Consider the following 23360-nt stretch of genomic DNA (forward strand, 5'->3'; position numbering starts at 1 on the left):
CGAGTATACTGTTGTGGTTTGGGAAGTCCTCCTTGTGGTACGGTGACTACCGCCCCCTCCCCCCCCCCGGCCTGTGTGTCTGCTCACAGGTCGTTACCCCTACTCCTGTACACGCCTGAGGGTACAATAATACACCTCAAGTCGTCACCTGGCGTGGCTTCAATCTTGTCGCGTTTCTGTTGAATCAATGTACTGGGGGAGGGCTTTCAAGTTGATTGACACGAGGTAATTTGGTACTTTCTGATTTAACGGAGGCCACCCGTTTAACGACAAAAAAGTAGGTACATTAGTAAAATTCTATTATGAACACAAAAACTATACTACTTTCATCAAGTATTTTACAAAATTATAAACACACATTTATATTTGAGTATTCCAAAACCCGACGAGGTCGGTGAAAAGTGTGACGAAAGCGCTGTTGCTCGCACCAACAATATAGAAATCGGACCATTGTGACAAATGGCAGGATACTGTGAGAAAACCATGTATCACAAGAAGACATATTTTTCGGCGCGGTAGTGTTACATTGCCAAAATGGATTATTAGCAGTAAAATACAATCCATGTTATGACCATTCACACATTGTTTCAGCGACGACAAACATCCTTTACTCTGTAAAAACGATACAGCTTCTTCCTCACTCTTTGGCAAATCCGAGATCAAAATAACATCACTCATTGCACTATATACAAATCACCAGAACAAGTGTACAGTACGTAAACAAACATAACTCTAGAGTTAGGTTATGTATGATAAACCGAGACACGAATCTGATAAAGGCATTCCAGCTGCAACACTGTTATCGACCTTCGACTTGACCTACTTTCACTGATTAGACTGTCCGAGCAGATAACAATTCCTATAATGTGATAATTGTGTGCAGATAATAAACAAATATGTTCCACAGTGTTTATCGTGTAACTGCCCACCCAAAGTTGCTAAATCCGTTTATTATCGGTGGCCTCCGTTTAATCAGAAAGTACAGTTAAATGTTATGTACTTTAAGTACTACAGCCTAGTAACTATGTCCCCTCTACAGGACCCTTATTGCCGTATACGAACTGTGCACAAATCATGTTATTCAGGAGCAGGGTGACCACACGGAAATTCCTAGAAGGAGGAGTTTGGGGGTGAAAAAGGAGGTCATTGAAGCAAAAAGTAGAACAGTATTAAATATTCTTATACAATTTGCGAAAAAAGTTATTTATACGTTATTTTAAAAACGCACATTATAATTTAGTATTGTATTTCATCATATAATGCAAAAAAACTCAAATTTGTTTTGGAATATAAATTGAAAAATGAAATATTATTAAAGAAAATATCGGGGGATAAAAGTATTATTTGTGGCTATTACTTTGCGTATTTAACTAATAATTGTTAAAATTGTTCAAAATAAATTGCTATAATTGGAATTAGTTTATTGCATTGATTCATTACATTATTAGTAGTAAGGTACACTAATAGACATATATAAGAAATTATGACTATAACATAAACATATTATGTATATATAGTATTATAACAAAATTAACCTATAATTCGTACATAACACATAAATAGGTAAAATCAAGGGGTAGTAGCGCCAGTGCAGCTTAGCGGACAGAAACAACAGTGAGTCAGTGACACTATAGACAACACTCAACATACAACTGAATCTAACAGCAGTTCACATGGAGGTAGTAGCGCCAGTGCAGCTGAGCGGACAGAAACAACAGTGAGTCAGTGACACTATAGACAACACTCAACATACAACTGAATCTAACAGCAGTTCACATGGAGGTAGTAGCGCCAGTGCAGCTGAGCGGACAGAAACAACAGTGAGTCAGTGACACTATAGACAACACTCAACATACAACTGAATCTAACAGCAGTTCACATGGAGGTAGTAGTAGCGCCAGTGCAGCTGAGCGGACAGAAACAACAGTGAGTCAGTGACACTATAGACAACACTCAACATACAACTGAATCTAACAGCAGTTCACATGGAGGTAGTAGCGCCAGTGCAGCTGAGCGGACAGAAACAACAGTGAGTCAGTGACACTATAGACAACACTCAACATACAACTGAATCTAACAGCAGTTCACATGGAGGTAGTAGCGCCAGTGCAGCTGAGCGGACAGAAACAACAGTGAGTCAGTGACACTATAGACAACACTCAACATACAACTGAATCTAACAGCAGTTCACATGGAGGTAGTAGCGCCAGTGCAGCTGAGCGGACAGAAACAACAGTGAGTCAGTGACACTATAGACAACACTCAACATACAACTGAATCTAACAGCAGTTCACATGGAGGTAGTAGCGCCAGTGCAGCTGAGCGGACAGAAACAACAGTGAGTCAGTGACACTATAGACAACACTCAACATACAACTGAATCTAACAGCAGTTCACATGGAGGTAGTAGCGCCAGTGCAGCTGAGCGGACAGAAACAACAGTGAGTCAGTGACACTATAGACAACACTCAACATACAACTGAATCTAACAGCAGTTCACATGCCATGGCATTACGTGTGCGCTGCTATAACTTTTCATGGTCTATCCTCGGGACTTCGGCAATCGGAAGGATTTTGTAATGTGATGCTACAATTATCGAACATTTAAGTGTTCCCCAAAAAGCCGGACATTTTACTTAATTTTCAAAAGCCGGGAGGACAACCATTAAAAAGGAAGACATGTCCTCCTAAAGCCTGACGTCTGGTCACCCTTTTCAGGAGCCATCCCTAATCTCAGATGCACTATTCAGCCGATTCTTAAACTTGGCTTATTACTTCAGACTAACCAAGATGTTGAGTAGTTAAATTTTATTTTATGAAAGTGAGTTTTGAGGTTTTAATGTACAAACAATGAAGGTTTTGAAACACGTTTTCGTCTCAGTAAGTTATTCCCAGTTCCTCCAAGCGAAAACAATAGTTCTCTGCGAAATTGAATTTTAAACTAATGAATGGCTTTTACACATTTTGTCCATAATTACTATTGTACTAAAAATCGAGAACAATAATTTAGAATTAACTATTAGTTCCTGCGATTTTTTAATAAATAATTTTAAAATAGTTTTGATTGTACAAGTGGGTTAGCTGCTAATTGTTACTGCTAATAAACGAAGCAATCAGTACGCCTAGTTGCCGGAACTACTCAATCAACGGAGTGCTATAGTATTAACATTCCTACAGCCTCGGAACTGCTCCCTAAGGAACGGTTCTCGGACTCAGAATCGTTCTGCCTCCCAGCAAGTGTTGTTTCGGTCTGTTTACTTACACTGCTGAAATCTTCAACTATTCAATCAACTGCCGTGGCATTCCGCAGAGATTCATTTTACTTCTTATTATCTCTAAGAACGGTCTTCATCTTGAGGTTTCGCCCCACTGGCCGCACGTATTTTAAAAACGCTGTGTTAATTAAGCGACAAATGTTTTTGCGATTAGTCCCAAATCTGTCAATTATATTAACAGTTTGACCTTGAACTTCCAATCCTACATGAATAACACTTCAATTACAAATGCCAATCAGTTTAATGTGTATGTCTCTAATGCCAAAGAAACGATCAAGGGCGTCCCCTGCAGAGACTTATTGGCAGATAAAAAAGTTTATTGTTGTTTATAAGCTGGCATTGTTTTTGTGATTAATGAATGAATCATTGAATGAACCCTTTATTTTACAAGCCGGAGGACGATGTAGCCCTCCGTACACATATCCTTAATAATAGATGTAACCTTAACATTTCACGTAGTACTTTGCTTAAATTTTGTTAATGACGTTGGAGAATTTGAACGGATATAACAGGATTTTGGTTATTTTACAAACGTTATACGTTACAAAATGTATAACACAACATTTCGAGGAATGAAATTATTATCTTCGCTAGGTGAGGATATAATAAATTATTATCTTCGCTAGGTGAGGATATAATTAGTTCCTAACAAGACGAAGAAGGTAGATTTCATTCCACGAAACGTTGTGTTATGCATTTTGTAACATATAACATTTTGTAACATATAATTGTCGGCATATTGACAAATTTCCGAAATCATAAAATCCTTACCATTCAATGTTTTTATCACTATGTGTTTATATTCCTCTTTATAAGCGTTCTTTTTTCTGAACGAATGTTCTCGCAAGTAATTATCTTAATAATTTCAAGGCCGACAGAACACAACAAACGTGTTTACCGAATTGATTATAAGAGCAATTCTGCTGTCTTCTGACCAAACTCTTGCTTGGACACAAGGGAAACCTGTGCATCAAGTTTAAAGTCTCTGGGACTTTTCTATCAAGAGTTACAACACAGACAACGTCACTCTCGAGGTCGTTTTGGTACTTCCTGATATTCTCTTTTGTACAGGAATCTACTCTTGGCTTATTTGCGGCAGATTCCATTCAGGACCCTCCATGATTACCACGGTGTCCCCGCGCGTCCCTCCCCCACACGACCCCTACTCCAAACAACTGAAGTGGACTAATGTCTATTTATCCTGTTGGGATTTATAATACTGTTTCTGTAACAGGTTTGTCGCGGGCCTTTAGCGTTGTTACAGTTACATTTGAACAACACACGGTGGACCAAGTCGGCTTTTTATAAGTGAAATTATTATAAATAAATAAATAAAGATCGTTATGAAGTTCTGTAGATTTATAAAATAGTCAAATATTTTGTTCAAAACGTTTTTCGTCCCGAAATTATTAACTATAAAATCCTCCTGTAAAGTTGGCGATCAGGAAAATCAGTAATATATTTATTACACTTCCAAAATGCCACACGGAAATATTAATAATCTTTACGAATTCGGTTAATGATTTTAAAAATTAAATAACAATAAAACAATTCTAACCTAACTCGTAACTAAAATCTAGGTTAAAATAAACAAATCATACCAGATCGCTGTGACACGCCAAAGTCTGTTATCACAATAGCGTATCTGACTGGCTTCAGCACTAAATTGGATTTAGTAGAAACGATGAGATAAGGCCGAGAGGGACGCGGAAAAACCGGTTTGTTAGAACATTATATTTTAATGGTACAAGATTTATCGATGTAAACATTGACCTCCTTTGGAGACTATGTGATAATAACAATAATAATAGATTGGGTTTATAATATTTGACTTAATGTTGAGTTTATTATTATTGAAACGTGGAAACAATAATAATGCGTTCTGGTGACTTATGTGAAATGATTTTTAATGGTGAATAGAGTTCCAAACTTCACATCAACGAAGACATTTATTGTTCACGAAATATTGAAATAATTAGAACCGTACGTAATGAGACCAGAACATCTTGCAAGATGAGACGCTTAACGCTGCTGTCAAACACATATTACACATAACAATGTATATGTAATTAATTGGTAAATACTTTCTATTCGCCAAAACCAGATACAGAAATCGTCCAGAAAGTGTAGTAATAGAACAATGTTTCGTTCGATGTCTTTGAAGGTCTTTTTGTGTTATGGAAACGTATTAGAAAATGATATTAAACTAGTGATGTAACAACATACCACGTTTATTTGCATTTTGTTCTAACTATTCAATAGTTGAACATTAGTTTTCTAGTAGGTTTTGTAAAAGGATAATATAATACACACATTATAATATAATACAGCACATACTGTCTGTAACAAATTCAAATTTAGAACCAAACATTTAAGCAAGGCTTTTAGCAATAAATACAATTTAAACACGTACGGTATAATTCTAATGAAAAATTATTATTGAGTATACAATTATTGTTGACTTTTAATTTAAAGTATCGCAAATTAGGCCTTTATGAAATATAAAAGTTTAGTACAGAGAGTTGCATATGTGAAGGTCGTTTTCTTTGCTGTTGGTTTAATTCCCTTGGTTTATTGGTCACTGAGGTATTTTATGACCGAGCCAGTAAATGCCTAATTGCATTGACCTTTAAAATTCCACACCTTAATTTGCCTCAGTATTTTTTTTTAAGTTGTAGACAGCTAATTGTGTTTTATAACGTTCTTTTATCTGAGCAGCGATATAAATCTACAAAATCCCTACTCATGAAAGTCGTTACTTGTAGAACTTCGAGCACTTTTAAACGGCTATTTGTTTTAGCATAAGTCTAGATAGTAAACATGTATATTGTCAGATGTTATTGAATTTCCATCGACCACCGTGTTATTTGGCCTGGGACCATCGGATGTCAGTCGCTGAAGACTGATGGCCGTGCATTACTCACGGTGTTTGCCCTAATGCGGCGATAAGCGTCTGTCTGTCTGTCTGTCTGCTGGTGGAGTGGCGGGTGTATGTCCGATAACTGGCATGACTCCTCCACCTATAGTACCCAGGGACAGTCGGAACAAAGGCCGAGTTGTACAGATTAGAGCTGCTATCTCGAGAGTCCGACTGTTTCCGCGTTCTGGGTCAACGCACTGGCCTGGCTTATGTAACACCGAGTACATGGTCAGCCATCGTGTAGTGGATGGGAGATAGTCAAGGTTCCGTCGTGCGTAGTTTTTGTAGGTACAGATCTGTCCAGAAAGTAGAGTACGTTGCGGTCTGTAGCCGCTAGGGGTTTCAAAACTAGTTCACCGCTATGATAAGTGTTGAAATTTGTGTGCTGAATATGTTGAAAAATAATATTTTAGTGTCATTTTCAAATCCATACAACACATTTTTGCTTGTACTTTGTGTGTTTTTTTAAATCAAAACGTAACTTACTTTCTGGACAAAGTCAATACAATTATTGTGGTTTTGAAAATTATTTAAAAAATATTCTTGCACTTTGGAAAGATATACCCGTCCAGATGTTCAATGAAGTATGATTTTTAGCTTTTGAAGATAATATTTATAAGAACGTCCAGGTGAAATGTGTAATTTAAAAGTTGTGGAAACGGCGTTTTTAAGATTACAGTAATTGTAAGGGATAAAGAGAATCATTCGCACAAGTAATTGTAGTGAGTTTACTTTACGTACATATTACCTAAGTAGACTTGGTAACAATTTTGCAGAAGATACAATATTCTCAATTAATGTATACTCTTTTAAACATAACAGTTAAAATTATCTCTACTCGACAGAAATATCTTTGAGGATATGTTATTTTACTAGTGAAGTTACCTTAAGACAAGAATAATTAAAAATATGCCATTTCACTAAATACGTTAATTAAATGAATAACTAACTCTGAGACTTCTTTTATATTTGTTTTCAAATTGAGAGAAAATTTTTCTCTTCGCTCAACAACCCCTAATTTTTTAAATTGTTACATAAGTTACTTAAAAAGTTGTATTAAACATTCTTAGGTTTAATATGAGAATTTACTGATTTCTGGTTTGTTTTTTTATACAATCTGAGACAAATCTTAATTAGTCTTAGTAACTTGTAACATCAGAGCTAGAGAAACCTGTGAATCTTACATTTTTGAAACACACACGCCACGCCGTATACTCACCTGGGAGATGTCCGGAAATGCTTCGTTAGCAAGTTACGGCTAGCGAAAGATTTCGCCGGATTTCAGCTCTTCATGTAAAACTAGGTCTTCCTAAAATTCTGGTAATATTACCAGAATATAGATATACCAGAATACCTATATAGATTAAGGGGCGAATTCAGTGGATTCTTGTGGCTTTTGACCTGATAAAATGAATAAAACAGGTCCCAGAACGGTAAGTTAAGTAGTTTTTGAGAAAATCAGTGTCAAATGCAAAAAATGTAATGAGAAACACATTTTTTCACATAGGGTAACAATATTTTTGTTATTTCCCCACGTTTACATCCTGGGTTTACATCCGAACCCATGTTTATATAAACGGTTTTCCTTATTTTTACATGTAGGATGAGGTCTAACAGTTTCTGCATATCTTCATGAATCACCCTATAGGTATAATCCCAGTCCAGATTAATGTAAGGGATGTTTCAAGGAGGAACGGAACACGACGCTGTTGTGAGATCGTATCATCTAGTGAGAAAGTGCCAGTCGAATATGTACGAGCTGGGGAACTGTAACGTGAATGGGCCAGTGGCAGAGGATCGAAGTATTGGCATGCTGCCGCCAACCAGCGGTGCTACACTAGAGGACTCGCTTTGTTGTTACTAACAAGGGCATAAAACAGTCGGTCTTCTTACAGTTGTGTGTCCTCAGTACACGGTGTAGTCGTCTGAAGGTACTACGGTACATAAACTGTGCTTTGTCCTGGAGGTGTTTGTCTCAACGTTATGGCCACACATCACGAATCTTGTCTGGTATTAAGTAATGATGTTGAAAAGCAAAACTACGTATAGTTAAGTTAAATGAATAAGTAAGTCATTACTAAATATAATTATTACTTTCCACGAAAGTAAACATTTTAAATAAAGTCAGTTAGATGCACTGATGCTTTTTTTAGCTACTGTAGTAAAAATGTTAATGCTTGATTTATATACCACTCTGTAGAAACTTAAAAGTGTCCTGTAGCACTGTGTAACATTTTAAACGTAACCGAAATCAACCCTTTCAGTGGTGTGGTGTTATTATGGTTTAAATGAAATCCACGTCATAAGGGATGAAACAACGTCGACACAGCTTTACTAGGCGGAGTCTACTCCTTAGCTCAACGTAAGGTTTCCCGAGGGATCTAAAGTTGCGTAGCAAGTGGGTACTTACTAGCCGTAGTATTAGAGATGTAGAGTAATGTTGTTAAAACTCGCTAAGTACGACGAATTCACATAAGGAACGGTTACTAACGTGATCAAGATTACACAGAGTGCCGTTTCCAAATGTGGTGATGCCAGTAATATTCGGACATCCACTCTGTGGTGACTGTGTCGCCGGAACTGTGGAACACTCCAGAGTGCTTTCCCACAATGCAGTTCTGATGCAGACCGTTGCGGATTGTAGGACGGCATTATTGCCGACGATACACAATAGATGACGTGGGACATCGCCGGCCCGTGCTACCGAACGTGATTGTAGGACTTGTTGGTCCCGTCCTCCGAGACAATAGTCCTGTACAGTTAGCACAGGCTGCGGCAGATACTGACCAGGGAGAGTCACGGATGTCGGCCCGTGCTACCGAACCCGATTGTAGGACTTGTTGGTCCCGTCCTCTGAGACAATAGTCCTGTACAGTTAGCACAGGCTGCGGCAGATACTGACCAGGGAGAGTCACGGATGTCGGCCCGTGCTACCGAACCCGATTGTAGGACTTGTTGGTCCCGTCCTCTGAGACAATAGTCCTGTACAGTTAGCACAGGCTGCGGCAGATACTGACCAGGGAGAGTCACGGATGTCGGCCCGTGCTACCGAACCCGATTGTAGGACTTGTTGGTCCCGTCCTCTGAGACAATAGTCCTGTACAGTTAGCACAGGCTGCGGCAGATACTGACCAGGGAGAGTCACGGATGTCGGCCCGTGCTACCGAACGTGATTGTAGGACTTGTTGGTTCCGTCCTCTGAGACAATAGTCCTGTACAGTTAGCACAGGCTGCGGCAGATACTGACCAGGGAGAGTCACGGATGTCGGCCCGTGCTACCGAACGTGATTGTAGGACTTGTTGGTCCCGTCCTCTGAGACAATAGTCCTGTACAGTTAGCACAGGCTGCGGCAGATACTGACCAGGGAGAGTCACGGATGTCGGCCCGTGCTACCGAACCCGATTGTAGGACTTGTTGGTCCTGTCGCCTGAGAGAATAGTCCTGTACAGTTAGCACAGACTGCGGCTGATACTGACCAGGGAGAGTCACGGATGTCGGCCCGTGCTACCGAACGTGATTGTAGGACTTGTTGGTCCCGTCCTCTGAGACAATAGTCCTGTACAGTTAGCACAGGCTGCGGCAGATACTGACCAGGGAGAGTCACGGATGTCGGCCCGTGCTACCGAACGTGATTGTAGGACTTGTTGGTCCCGTCCTCTGAGACAATAGTCCTGTACAGTTAGCACAGGCTGCGGCAGATACTGACCAGGGAGAGTCACGGATGTCGGCCCGTGCTACCGAACGTGATTGTAGGACTTGTTGGTCCCGTCCTCTGAGGCAATAGTCCTGTACAGTTAGCACAGGCTGCGGCAGATACTGACCAGGGAGAGTCACGGATGTCGGCCCGTGCTACCGAACCCGATTGTAGGACTTGTTGGTCCTGTCGCCTGAGAGAATAGTCCTGTACAGTTAGCACAGACTGCGGCTGATACTGACCAGGGAGAGTCACGGATGTCGGCCCGTGCTACCGAACCCGATTGTAGGACTTGTTGGTCCTGTCGCCTGAGACAATAGTCCTGTACAGTTAGCACAGACTGCGGCTGATACTGATCACGGAGAGTCACGGATGTCGGCCCGTGCTACCGAACCCGATTGTAGGACTTGTTGGTCCTGTCGCCTGAAACAATAGTCCTGTACAGTTAGCACAGACTGCGGCAGATACTGACCAGGGAGAGTCACGGATGTCGGCCCGTGCTACCGAACCCGATTGTAGGACTTGTTGGTCCCGTCCTCTGAGACAATAGTCCTGTACAGTTAGCACAGGCTGCGGCAGATACTGATCACGGAGAGTCACGGATGTCGGCCCGTGCTACCGAACCCGATTGTAGGACTTGTTGGTCCTGTCGCCTGAGACAATAGTCCTGTACAGTTAGCACAGACTGCGGCTGATACTGATCACGGAGAGTCACGGATGTCGGCCCGTGCTACCGAACCCGATTGTAGGACTTGTTGGTCCTGTCGCCTGAGACAATAGTCCTGTACAGTTAGCACAGACTGCGGCTGATACTGACCAGGGAGAGTCACGGATGTCGGCCCGTGCTACCGAACCCGATTGTAGGACTTGTTGGTCCTGTCGCCTGAGACAATAGTCCTGTACAGTTAGCACAGGCTGCGGCTGATACTGACCAGGGAGAGTCACGGATGTCGGCCCGTGCTACCGAACCCGATTGTAGGACTTGTTGGTCCTGTCGCCTGAGACAATAGTCCTGTACAGTTAGCACAGACTGCGGCTGATACTGACCAGGGAGAGTCACGGATGTCGGCCCGTGCTACCGAACCCGATTGTAGGACTTGTTGGTCCTGTCGCCTGAGACAATAGTCCTGTACAGTTAGCACAGACTGCGGCTGATACTGATCACGGAGAGTCACGGATGTCGGCCCGTGCTACCGAACCCGATTGTAGGACTTGTTGGTCCTGTCGCCTGAGACAATAGTCCTGTACAGTTAGCACAGGCTGCGGCAGATACTGACCAGGGAGAGTCACGGATGTCGGCGTTTCCCGGTCCATTGAACTCCTATCGCCGCGCCGTTTCAGCTGTCGGCCCTGGGTTCTTGCTGCAATCGTTGTGGCATCAGAACGACATCTCTATAACCATACCTTTTACTTTCACAGTGTCAAAGCTCAGAATCAGCAAATGTCGGTGCTCCCCTCAGTTACAGTTACGTACTGTGTTCTTATTCAATCATCTATTTTTACTGAACAATGTACGGTTTTATCATGCAACCTTTGTATAGTAATTCGTAACAGTGCTTTTTAAGAAATGTATATACTGAATTTGGTATAGACGGTTACACAGAATCTACGTGTACTGTACTAGTACGTAAGCATTGATGTATTGGCCATTGTATTGTAAATTTTAACTGCAGTGTTTCCAAAACCCAATGAACGTATCTAAACTTATACCAAGAAGAAATAGAAAGCTTTATTTATATTGCAGTCAACTACCAAAAGGTAAGTCCTCTTGGGTGGGAGGATTGTAACCTTTATGAATACTGAGGCTTTATACAGTACGTATGTCTATATATTACTACTAACAAATCATCTCTTTATCGTTTTACATACAATCTTAAGTGACGTAATATATTTACTACCAATTCCAAGAAAGTGTGTGTGTGTGTCTTCTTGAATATCTCAATCGAGTCACACATCAGTACAAAGTCACAAAACGTTTGAATAATCTTAAACAACAAATTATGGACCTACAAATCTGCTAAACCGCGCATCCTGCATCCTGACGTCACCTGAGGTCGTCACCAACTGACATTGAGGTGACCTTGGTTGGCTCTGAGGTTGATTTGAAAGAAATGCAACGTCTCTGTTGTGTCTGGAGACAGAATATTTTGAAGGAAGCTCGTGGCGCTGAATTCTATCATTCAAGTTATGCCTCTTTGTATTTTGGTACATATCTTCCACTTATTATCCTTTCCTAGACCAGCATTCCTTCGACAATTTTAGGGTTCGCCTTTCCACTGGTACATAAACAAATGCTCACCCCTCGTTTTGCCGGTTCTTCTATAGGGTTCGAGTCGTGACGGTAAAGGTCGCCAGGGGAGGAGGAAATTATTGACTCCCGTTTGTCATCCGGGGATCATTTGAGAGCTTCCGCGATATTCCCACGCACTTCACTTAGGGAGGGGTGTTTATAATGCTCCCTACCACAAAGTCGAAGGAAGTTACGGGTAACCTTTAGTTAATGGAGTACCTGATAGCGGTAATGGATTCCACATTCTTCGGGTTCGGGATTGAGCCACTTCTTGATTCCTGGACTGATGGTAAGAATACTGTGGTTGTGTCTGGACTGATGGTAAGAATACTGTGGTTGTGTCTGGACTGATGATAAGAATACTGTGGTTGTGTCTGTAGAGTGTACTCTATCGGGCACTTCAGGGCACGCAGGATTAATTGCTGTTATGACGGGCAAGAATGGGTGCGATCTAATGGCTCATTGTCGGACAGTGTTACCAGTCACGCTGCTGTTTGTGTCTGTCTGTCTGTCTGACTGCCGGACAAATGGTGACTACTCTCGGTAACCGCCCACCCATCCTGTCGTGATAGTACGTTCTTTTGTCGGTAGAGTCTCTAGTGGCTTACTCGAGGCTCATTAACGTGGTGTCTGCTGAAGAGTGTCAGTGGAGTCAGGGTATGTTTCATATTTGTTTCATTTGAAAAAACCTAGTCGGTCCTGTAGAGTAGTTAGGTTTTTCTATATATAGACTATGATAACGAAAACATGATTGCACTGTACATGACATGGCTGCGCCAGTTGTTGCGTCCGGGTTCTCCCGCATGTATGTCCGTGAAGTTATGGAATAATGGAGCTATGGACCCATTTCAAGCTGCTGCAATTTGTTATTTGTAAAAAGTTGTAATGAAATAAATATATTACACCTGTACTACTGCTCGACAAAATTAAAATTTATATGGACTATGGTGATCTTCAGGGTTATATCTTAGAACTATTGTTTTTCTGATTTTTGTAGTCTATTCATACTTAATCCATTATTCATCATTTGGGAACAAATTCAATATGCGGATGATTTTGTTCCAGAAGCAACTCAATACAAGATTTATCAATTTCCTACCTCAGGAATTGAATTCGAGGATGTAGGCCCTACTATTAAGCTGAAAGAGGCCTGAAAACAAATCAGTAAAAATGCTTGCAAACTACCGCACCTGAGGAATGAATGTGCATGAAATATCGAAATAGTTTAATATTAGTGCACAATATTATGGAAATATGTGATGCACATAATTAGTGCAATAAATAATTATTGCGTAGGTATAATTTTAGAAACTGGCGAGATACAGGTACAAGCTAACAATACGAGCTGAGCTTAGAGTTGATGACGAAGCTGGATCACGTGTTGGTATGCTGACGTGGGCGGCCATTACATTGTTGTCACACATTACAGTTTAACATTTGGTAACTGGAAGTGGCTCTCCGCAGAAGGAAAACTATTTGAAGGCTTTAAATGTGTTTGGGCGCGGAATGGTCGGGGCTACGTAGATGTTGTTTGGTGGTCACTCTCCTACCACTCATCATGTTATCGGAGCCACGTCGTACTACCTTGAGGCTGGCGAGACAGTCAGTAAAGCTATCTGTATTTCTAATAATACATGGAATAGAAAGAGGGCTGTTGGAAAAACACACTCAATAGGTTAACTAAATAAAGAATAAGAGACGTTTAGTGATTTTTTTAGAAATATTCCTTCACTTTGTGATCTGGCCATTTTGTGTTAGCACAAATACTCGACTAGACGTTACTGTTCTGCCTGTAGGGAGAGTTAAAATCAGGACAACTATCCTGGAGTATGTGGAGCTCCACCATCCTGTAGTGTCATACATGCAATACATAATTGTACCTCAGTTCATTAACTATTTGTATGGTTGCATTTTCCGACAGTGTATTTTTCTGTATTTTGTTTCATTCAGATTCATTGAAACCTTCCACTTTATGTGTCCATTGGCGGCTGATCACAGATTGGCTGGCTAATTTATTCATCGTACTTTTATAACACGCGCACGCAAATGCGCTCGGCGCCCCCGTGCCTACACAAGTGTGACGTGAATGTAATCAGTCTCTTGTACATAGTTACCCAGCTGTCCGTCACACGCGCACGCTCTCTCTCTATCTCCCTCTCTCCCCCCTCTCTCCCTCACCCTCTTTCCCTCCTCTCTCTCCTCCCTCCCTCTCTATCTCACCCTCTCCCTCTCTACCCTCTTTCCTCCTCTCACTCCTCCCTCCCTCTATATCTCTTTCTCTCCTTCCCCCCTCTCCCCTCTTTCCCTCCTCTCTCCTCTCTCTCTCCTCCCTCCCTCTCTATCTCACTCTCCCTCCCTCTCTCTCCCTCCCTCCCTCTCTCTCTCCCTCCCTCTCTCTCTTTGTCTCTCTCTCCCTCTTTCAGACCACCCGGGACCTTAGGAACTCGCCCTTTCCAGGGAGTAGGGGAGGATACCTTCCAATACCTGACGTTTTCCCTATCCTCTTGTAAAGGTTAAGGGCCCTGACACACAGGTTACTTCATTGTGAACTAGACTGAGACAGGACGTGTCACTGCCCTGTACCTCGCGTGTGTCCTGCCCGCACTGATGACGCTCTTCGCCAACTCTCTCTCTCTCTAATTGAGTTGTGTTTAAACACCATCTACATCCTTTCACGGACTATTGGACTTTATTTTAATCACCAGGTATTTCTCTTTAGGCAGTAGTTCTATACTTCTGGTAACTATCTAAAAATCAACCAACATATTTTATTAAGATTTTAGTGCAAGTGGTCGTAAAATAATTAATGTCAACAGTAGTTAACAGACTTGTATAATTAAAACAATCTAAGAAGAAACAGTGTGAACAAATTTAAGTGTAACTTGTTAGGAGTCTAAGCCTAGCCTATATGGGCTTTGTCAGAACTATAGTTTTTCGGTAATTGAATGTGGGGTTTTCAGCATAATTGGGCTATTGACGATCTAGTTGACTGAAGCAGCAATTCTTGCTATCAGGCACCTAACCTTGACCTCCGAGTAGCGGCATAATTGTAGCGGCTTTTGGCACTTTCTCGCTATTCAAGTCGTCTCATATCCATTATTATTCCCAGCTTATTGTTTTGTTAAACCTGTAGTAACTGTATTTATGTAAATGTTAGTTGCAGTTGCAGCAAGTTAGTATGTTCTCAAACTCTGTGGCTCGACCTTGGTTTCTCATCGTTAGCATATTTACCGTCACGTTCACGCACTTCATGCTGTCTCGTCGTCATGATTATTCTCGGCTTGTTGTTGACTGCAGCCATTCAGTATGTTCTCACATTCCTAGCCTTGAACCTGACGTCACGTAATTAACATGGCTATCGTCACGTTCTTGTTCTATACTTCTCATCTCCATGACACCAGCAAGTTAGAATGTTCTCAGACTCTGTGGCTCGACCTTGGTTTCTCATCGTTAGCATATTTACCGTCACGTTCACGCACTTCATGCTGTCTCGTCGTCATGATTATCCTCGGCTTGTTGTTGACTGCAGCCATTCAGTATGTTCTCACATTCCTAGCCTTGAACCTGACGTCACGTAATTAACATGGCTATCGTCACGTTCTTGTTCTATACTTCTCATCTCCATGACACCAGCAAGTTAGTATGTTCTCAGACTCTGTGGCTCGACCGTAGTTTCTCATCGTTAGCATATTTACCGTCACGTTCACGCACTTCATGCTGTCTCGTCGTCATGATTATCCTCGGCTTGTTGTTGACTGCAGCCATTCAGTATGTTCTCACATTCCTAGCCTTGAACCTGACGTCACGTAATTAACATGGCTATCGTCACGTTCTTGTTCTATACTTCTCATCTCCATGACACCAGCAAGTTAGTATGTTCTCAGACTCTGTGGCTCGACCGTAGTTTCTCATCGTTAGCATATTTACCGCCACGTTCACGCACTTCATGCTGTCTCGTCGTCATGATTATTCTCGGCTTGTTGTTGACTGCAGCCATTCAGTATGTTCTCACATTCCTAGCCTTGAACCTGACGTCACGTAATTAACATGGCTATCGTCACGTTCTTATTCTATACTTCTCATCTCCATGACACCAGCAAGTTAGTACGTTCTCAGACTCTGTGGCTCGACCTTAGTTTCTCATCGTTAGCATATTTACCGTCACGTTCACGCACTTCATGCTGTCTCGTCGTCATGATTATTCTCGGCTTGTTGTTGACTGCAGCCATTCAGTATGTTCTCACATTCCTAGCCTTGAACCTGACGTCACGTAATTAACATGGCTATCGTCACGTTCTTGTTCTATACTTCTCATCTCCATGACACCAGCAAGTTAGTATGTTCTCAGACTCTGTGGCTCGACCGTAGTTTCTCATCGTTAGCATATTTACCGCCACGTTCACGCACTTCATGCTGTCTCGTCGTCATGATTATTCTCGGCTTGTTGTTGACTGCAGCCATTCAGTATGTTCTCACATTCCTAGCCTTGAACCTGACGTCACGTAATTAACATGGCTATCGTCACGTTCTTGTTCTATACTTCTCATCTCCATGACACCAGCAAGTTAGTATGTTCTCAGACTCTGTGGCTCGACCGTAGTTTCTCATCGTTAGCATATTTACCGCCACGTTCACGCACTTCATGCTGTCTCGTCGTCATGATTATTCTCGGCTTGTTGTTGACTGCAGCCATTCAGTATGTTCTCACATTCCTAGCCTTGAACCTGACGTCACGTAATTAACATGGCTATCGTCACGTTCTTATTCTATACTTCTCATCTCCATGACACCAGCAAGTTAGTACGTTCTCAGACTCTGTGGCTCGACCTTAGTTTCTCATCGTTAGCATATTTACCGTCACGTTCACGCACTTCATGCTGTCATGATTATTCTCGGCTTGTTGTTGACATTCAGTATGTTCTCACATTCCTAGCCTTGAACCTGACGTCACGTAATTAACATGGCTATCGTCACGTTCTTGTTCTCAGTGTTGTGTTGTCTGCTTCGCTCTTTCTTACGTTACATTTCTATGGCGGCATTGGTAGACGAGATATAAAATGAAGCTCGTCAGTAGATAATAATAATAATAATAATTTCTTTATTTATTAGATGTGTTCAGTATTTGGCGGAAGAGCGATACGATGAAGCTCGCCAGAAGTTGTCGTCAGTAGTTTGCAGACGAGGGATACGAGGAAGCTCACCAGATTATGTGGTCAGTAGTTTGCAGACAAGGGATACGAGGAAGCTCACCAGATTATGTGGTCAGTAGTTTGCAGTCGAGGGATACGAGGAAGCTCACCAGATTATGTGGTCAGTAGTTGGCAGACGAACGATACGATGAAGCTCACCAGAAGATGTGGTCAGTAGTTTGCAGACGAGGGATACGAGGAAGCTCACCAGATTATGTGGTCAGTAGTTGGCAGACGAACGATACGATGAAGCTCACTAGAAGATGTGGTCAGTAGTTTGCAGACGAGGGATACGAGGAAGCTCACCAGATTATGTCGTCAGTAGTTTGCAGACGAACGATACGATGAAGCTCACCAGAAGATGTGGTCAGTAGTTTGCAGTCGAGGGATACGAGGAAGCTCACCAGATTATGTGGTCAGTAGTTTGCAGACGAGGGATACGAGGAAGCGCACCAGAAGATGTGGTCAGTAGTTTGCAGAAGAGAGAGTTGATGCAGCTCTCCAGATGATGTGATCAATAATTAGCGGGAGGTGATGTGAGCAGGTGAGGTGTCCCGTGTCTCATGTGGCCACATCCTGTAAGGACTCAGTTACACATCCACCCTCCCTTTCACACTGCAGTTGTGCAGTACTGCATGCTGCATGTGAAGCCTGTCTAGTGATCATATGAGGACACACTTCATAGAAAAACTTTTACAAACTAATAAAAAGAACTTTAATAGTTTAATAGAATTTAAATGTTTTTAAATTATACATGTTTATATAGTTATAATATTTAGACATTGTAATATACTGGTAGCTGTCAGATGCTAGTATCAGTTTTGAATTGGACCTATAGTGTATGCGTCTCTTATGCGTTGTAGTACCACAGAGTGACTGGGTTATTTGGAGGGGTGGTTGGTTATATATGCCTGTAGAGGCTGCTGTGCAATAATTGTCGTATTTTCTAAACTTGTATATCAGTTTACTATCGTTGTTGTACCACAGGGTGACTGGGTTATTTGGAGGGGTGGTTGGTTATATATGCCTGTAGAGGCTGTTGTGCAATAATTGTCGTATTTTCTAAACTTGTATATCAGTTTACTATCGTTGTTGTACCACAGGGTGACTGGGTTATTTGGAGGGGTGGTTGGTTATATATGCCTGTAGAGGCTGTTGTGCAATAATTGTCGTATTTTCTAAACTTGTATATCAGTTTACTATCGTTGTTGTACCACAGGGTGACTGGGTTGTTTGGAGGGGTGGTTGGTTATATATGCCTGTAGAGGCTGTTGTGCAATAATTGTCGTATTTTCTAAACTTGTATATCAGTTTACTATCGTTGTTGTACCACAGGGTGACTGGGTTATTTGGAGGGGTGGTTGGTTATATATGCCTGTAGAGGCTGTTGTGCAATAATTGTCGTATTTTCTAAACTTGTATATCAGTTTACTATCATTGTTGTACCACAGGGTGACTGGGTTGTTTGGAGGGGTGGTTGGTTATATACATGCCTTTAGAGGCTGCTGTGCAATATTTGTCGTATTTTCTAAACTTGTATATCAGTTTACTATCGTTGTTGTACCACAGGGTGACTGGGTTGTTTGGAGGGGTGGTTGGTTATATATGCCTGTAGAGGCTGTTGTGCAATAATTGTCGTATTTTTATAAACTTGTATATCAGTTTACTATCGTTGTTGTACCACAGGGTGACTGGGTTGTTTGGAGGGGTGGTTGGTTATATACATGCCTGTAGAGGCTGTTGTGCAATAATTGTCGTATTTTCTAAACTTGTATATCAGTTTACTATCGTTGTTGTACCACAGGGTGACTGGGTTATTTGGAGGGGTGGTTGGTTATATATGCCTGTAGAGGCTGTTGTGCAATAATTGTCGTATTTTCTAAACTTGTATATCAGTTTACTATCATTGTTGTACCACAGGGTGACTGGGTTGTTTGGAGGGGTGGTTGGTTATATACATGCCTTTAGAGGCTGCTGTGCAATATTTGTCGTATTTTCTAAACTTGTATATCAGTTTACTATCGTTGTTGTACCACAGGGTGACTGGGTTGTTTGGAGGGGTGGTTGGTTATATACATGCCTTTAGAGGCTGTTGTGCAATAATTGTCGTATTTTCTAAACTTGTATATCAGTTTACTATCGTTGTTGTACCACAGGGTGACTGGGTTGTTTGGAGGGGTGGTGGTTGGTTATATACATGCCTTTAGAGGCTGTTGTGCAATAATTGTCGTATTTTCTAAACTTGTATAATCAGTTTACTATCGTTGTTGTACCACAGGGTGACTGGGTTGTTTGGAGGGGTGGGTTGGTTATATACATGCCTTTAGAGGCTGTTGTGCAATAATTGTCGTATTTTCTAAACTTGTATATCAGTTTACTATCGTTGTTGTACCACAGGGTGACTGGGTTGTTTGGAGGGGTGGTTGGTTATATACATGCCTTTAGAGGCTGTTGTGCAATAATTGTCGTATTTTCTAAACTTGTATATCAGTTTACTATCGTTGTTGTACCACAGGGTGACTGGGTTATTTGGAGGTGGTGGTTGGTATATATATGCCTGTAGAGGCTGTTGTGCAATAATTGTCGTATTTTCTAAACTTGTATATCAGTTTACTATCGTTGTTGTACCACAGGGTGACTGGGTTGTTTGGAGGGGTGGTTGGTTATATATGCCTGTAGAGGCTGTTGTGCAATAATTGTCGTATTTTCTAAACTTGTATATCAGTTTACTATCGTTGTTGTACCACAGGGTGACTGGGTTATTTGGAGGGGTGGTTGGTTATATATGCCTGTAGAGGCTGTTGTGCAATAATTGTCGTATTTTCTAAACTTGTATATCAGTTTACTATCGTTGTTGTACCACAGGGTGACTGGGTTATTTGGAGGGGTGGTTGGTTATATATGCCTGTAGAGGCTGTTGTGCAATAATTGTCGTATTTTCTAAACTTGTATATCAGTTTACTATCGTTGTTGTACCACAGGGTGACTGGGTTATTTGGAGGGGTGGTTGGTTATATATGCCTGTAGAGGCTGTTGTGCAATAATTGTCGTATTTTCTAAACTTGTATATCAGTTTACTATCGTTGTTGTACCACAGGGTGACTGGGTTGTTTGGAGGGGTGGTTGGTTATATATGCCTGTAGAGGCTGTTGTGCAATAATTGTCGTATTTTCTAAACTTGTATATCAGTTTACTATCGTTTTTGTTGAGTTTCATACCTTATGTTTTCAAAATCAAAAATTTCATCAAACTTTCCACCAATTTATTTTTCCTTTATGTGATTGGTTTTTTTCTTGTGTTTTGTGATTTCATAACATAATATATTAAAATTGTATGAAATGTTTGATATTAAATTGCTTTCCACATGAATATATTGAAAATGTCATTAGTTCTTCACAGAGGAAAACATTTTCCTGTTTCATCACAGTTTGCAGTATAACACTCTTATGTTTACATCTAGATCTTTCAAATTTTATGCACTTGTTTTAGATATGGTTGCACAAATGTATGATGAAAATAAAAAAAAATCAATAAAATTGTTTATTGTTTACCCTTTTTTGTTAGTAATTACAATCTATTATAAATTTTGAAAGGTTTCAAAGATTTGTTCTAAAAATATGTAATACCATTCCATACTGAGTGTGTGTGGTTGCTACAAATATATTGTATAAATATATAAAGTAAATTTCTTTCGTATTATGTGTGAATTTAGTCATATATTTTTCATTGGTTTAAATATATTTTAATTTATTAAGTACCTAATTAATTTAAGATCAAAATTAAAGGCCTGTTTTGGTCGAATGTGCTGTTAAAAGAATTGCACTAATAAAAATGTATATATTACTTGTATTGCATTCTGAATTGTGTATTAAAGAGTTTAAGTTCCAGAAGACTGCTGTATAAAGTTTACAGATGGTGCAATAAAGGCCGAGAGAAGTCAGAGATATATTTGACTGGTTTTACACAGTTGATGGCCTTCAGTTAATCTGTTTGTGCTCAGCAGCTATAAAGATACGCCCTCACTCTCCTAAAGCGATCACTTAATGTTTACATGAGCTTAGTTTATTTCTTGCTTAAGTGTTGCTGTGTGTTCATTCACTACAGCTATTTCCACACGATTGTCATTCAAAACCGATATGGGTTACAGTACTGATGCTAAGTTAATGAATGACACAGATTGAACAATATCAAAAATTACTGATTACAAGTTGTAGAATTTCAGTCTGTGCGAAATTTAAAATTATTTACACATAGAACCTGTTTATAGAATGTTAACATTAATTTTAAAATACAATTTCGGCTAAAGTCATATTCCCAAATATTGTAAAGTTAGATAAATTGAAAGGCTGAGATAAACTGTCAATTTGCCATAGAAGAACTTAGAAGTATTTATAAACTGTGCTAATAATCTAAGCCATAGATATATTTGTCAATGTTTTAAAATTGCAAATTGGCATTAAGTTTTAAATAATGTAGACATAGTTTTAAATTTCAAGATTATTAAAAAGAAACTTGCAATGTGTTAAAAATGTCTAAAACCAACATAGTATTATTACTTACTAGAGACTGCAGATGTCCTATAATACATACAATACTTCATAACATTGTTGACTTTTAAATTACTGCTTGCTGTATGAAATCCATAGACAAATAACAAACCATATATGACTCATCTTGGGCTCCCTTGTTAAAATGAACACCATACACAAATAACAAATCATATATGACTGATGTTAGGCTCCCTTGTTACAGTGAAATCCATAGACAAATAACAATCCATGTATGACTCACGTTGGGCTCCCTTGTTACAGTGAAATCCATAGACAAATAACAATCCATGTATGACTCACGTTGGGCTCCCTTGTTGCAGTGAAATCCATAGACGAATAACAATCCATGTATGACTCACGTTGGGCTCCCTTGTTGCAGTGAAATCCATAGACAATAACAATCCATGTATGACTCACGTTGGGCTCCCTTGTTACAGTAAAATCCATAGACAAATAACAATCCATGTATTACTCACGTTGGGCTCCCTTGTTACAGTGAAATCCATAAACAAATAACAATCCACGTATGACTCACGTTGGGCTCCCTTGTTACAGTGAAATCCATAGACAAATAACAATCCACGTATGACTCACGTTGGGCTCCCTTGTTACAGTGAAATCCATAGACAAATAACAATCCATGTATGACTCACGTTGGGCTCCCTTGTTACAGTGAAATCCATAGACGAATAACAATCCATGTATGACTCATGTTGGGCTCCCTTGTTGCAGTGAAATCCATAGACAATAACAATCCATGTATGACTCACGTTGGGCTCCCTTGTTACAGTAAAATCCATAGACAAATAACAATCCATGTATTACTTACGTTGGGCTCCCTTGTTACAGTGAAATCCATAAACAAATAACAATCCACGTATGACTCACGTTGGGCTCCCTTGTTACAGTGAAATCCATAGACAAATAACAATCCATGTATGACTCACGTTGGGCTCCCTTGTTACAGTGAAATCCATAGACAAATAACAATCCATGTATGACTCACGTTGGGCTCCCTTGTTGCAGTAAAATCCATAGACAAATAACAATCTATGTATGACTAACGTTGGGCTCCCTTGTTACAGGTACAGTCCCTGCAAGGCGTTCAAGTCAGCTATGCAGGAGCTGAGTGATCTGGCCGGGCAGCACGAGGTGATAGCGGAGAACTTGCAACAGGACGTCATCAGGGAGGTTACCATTCTGGTCAAAGACATGAAGGACGAAAGGAAAAAGGTACTTAATTTTGTCATTACATAATTTTAAAAGTGGATACATTGATCTTGTGATCTTTTGTACCAATAGAGAAACAAGTGGTAGAAATATATACCAGAAATAAGAGACAAAGTGATGATTCCACTGCTCTGTTTTGACCCAATCAATGTTAATTTGAGATGGATATAAGCTACAGGAAAGATAAAACATAGGAGTCTTACTAAACATT

At 40.5% G+C, this 23360-nt stretch overlaps 1 protein-coding gene across 4 annotated transcripts in view; it reads left to right on the plus strand.

The window, feature by feature from the left end:
- The window catches only part of LOC124360877 (formin-binding protein 1-like), a 215737-nt gene that overhangs the window by 140767 nt on the left and 51610 nt on the right, over nucleotides 1–23360 (plus strand). For all 4 annotated transcript variants that reach the window (XM_046814848.1, XM_046814849.1, XM_046814850.1 and 1 more), the window contains one exon: nucleotides 23005–23152. In XM_046814848.1, the coding sequence (XP_046670804.1) occupies nucleotides 23005–23152 (148 nt within the window). The remainder of the gene's footprint in view (nucleotides 1–23004; nucleotides 23153–23360) is intronic.

The sequence above is a fragment of the Homalodisca vitripennis genome, chromosome 4 (assembly GCF_021130785.1).
Source record: "Homalodisca vitripennis isolate AUS2020 chromosome 4, UT_GWSS_2.1, whole genome shotgun sequence".
NCBI lineage: Eukaryota > Metazoa > Arthropoda > Insecta > Hemiptera > Cicadellidae > Homalodisca > Homalodisca vitripennis.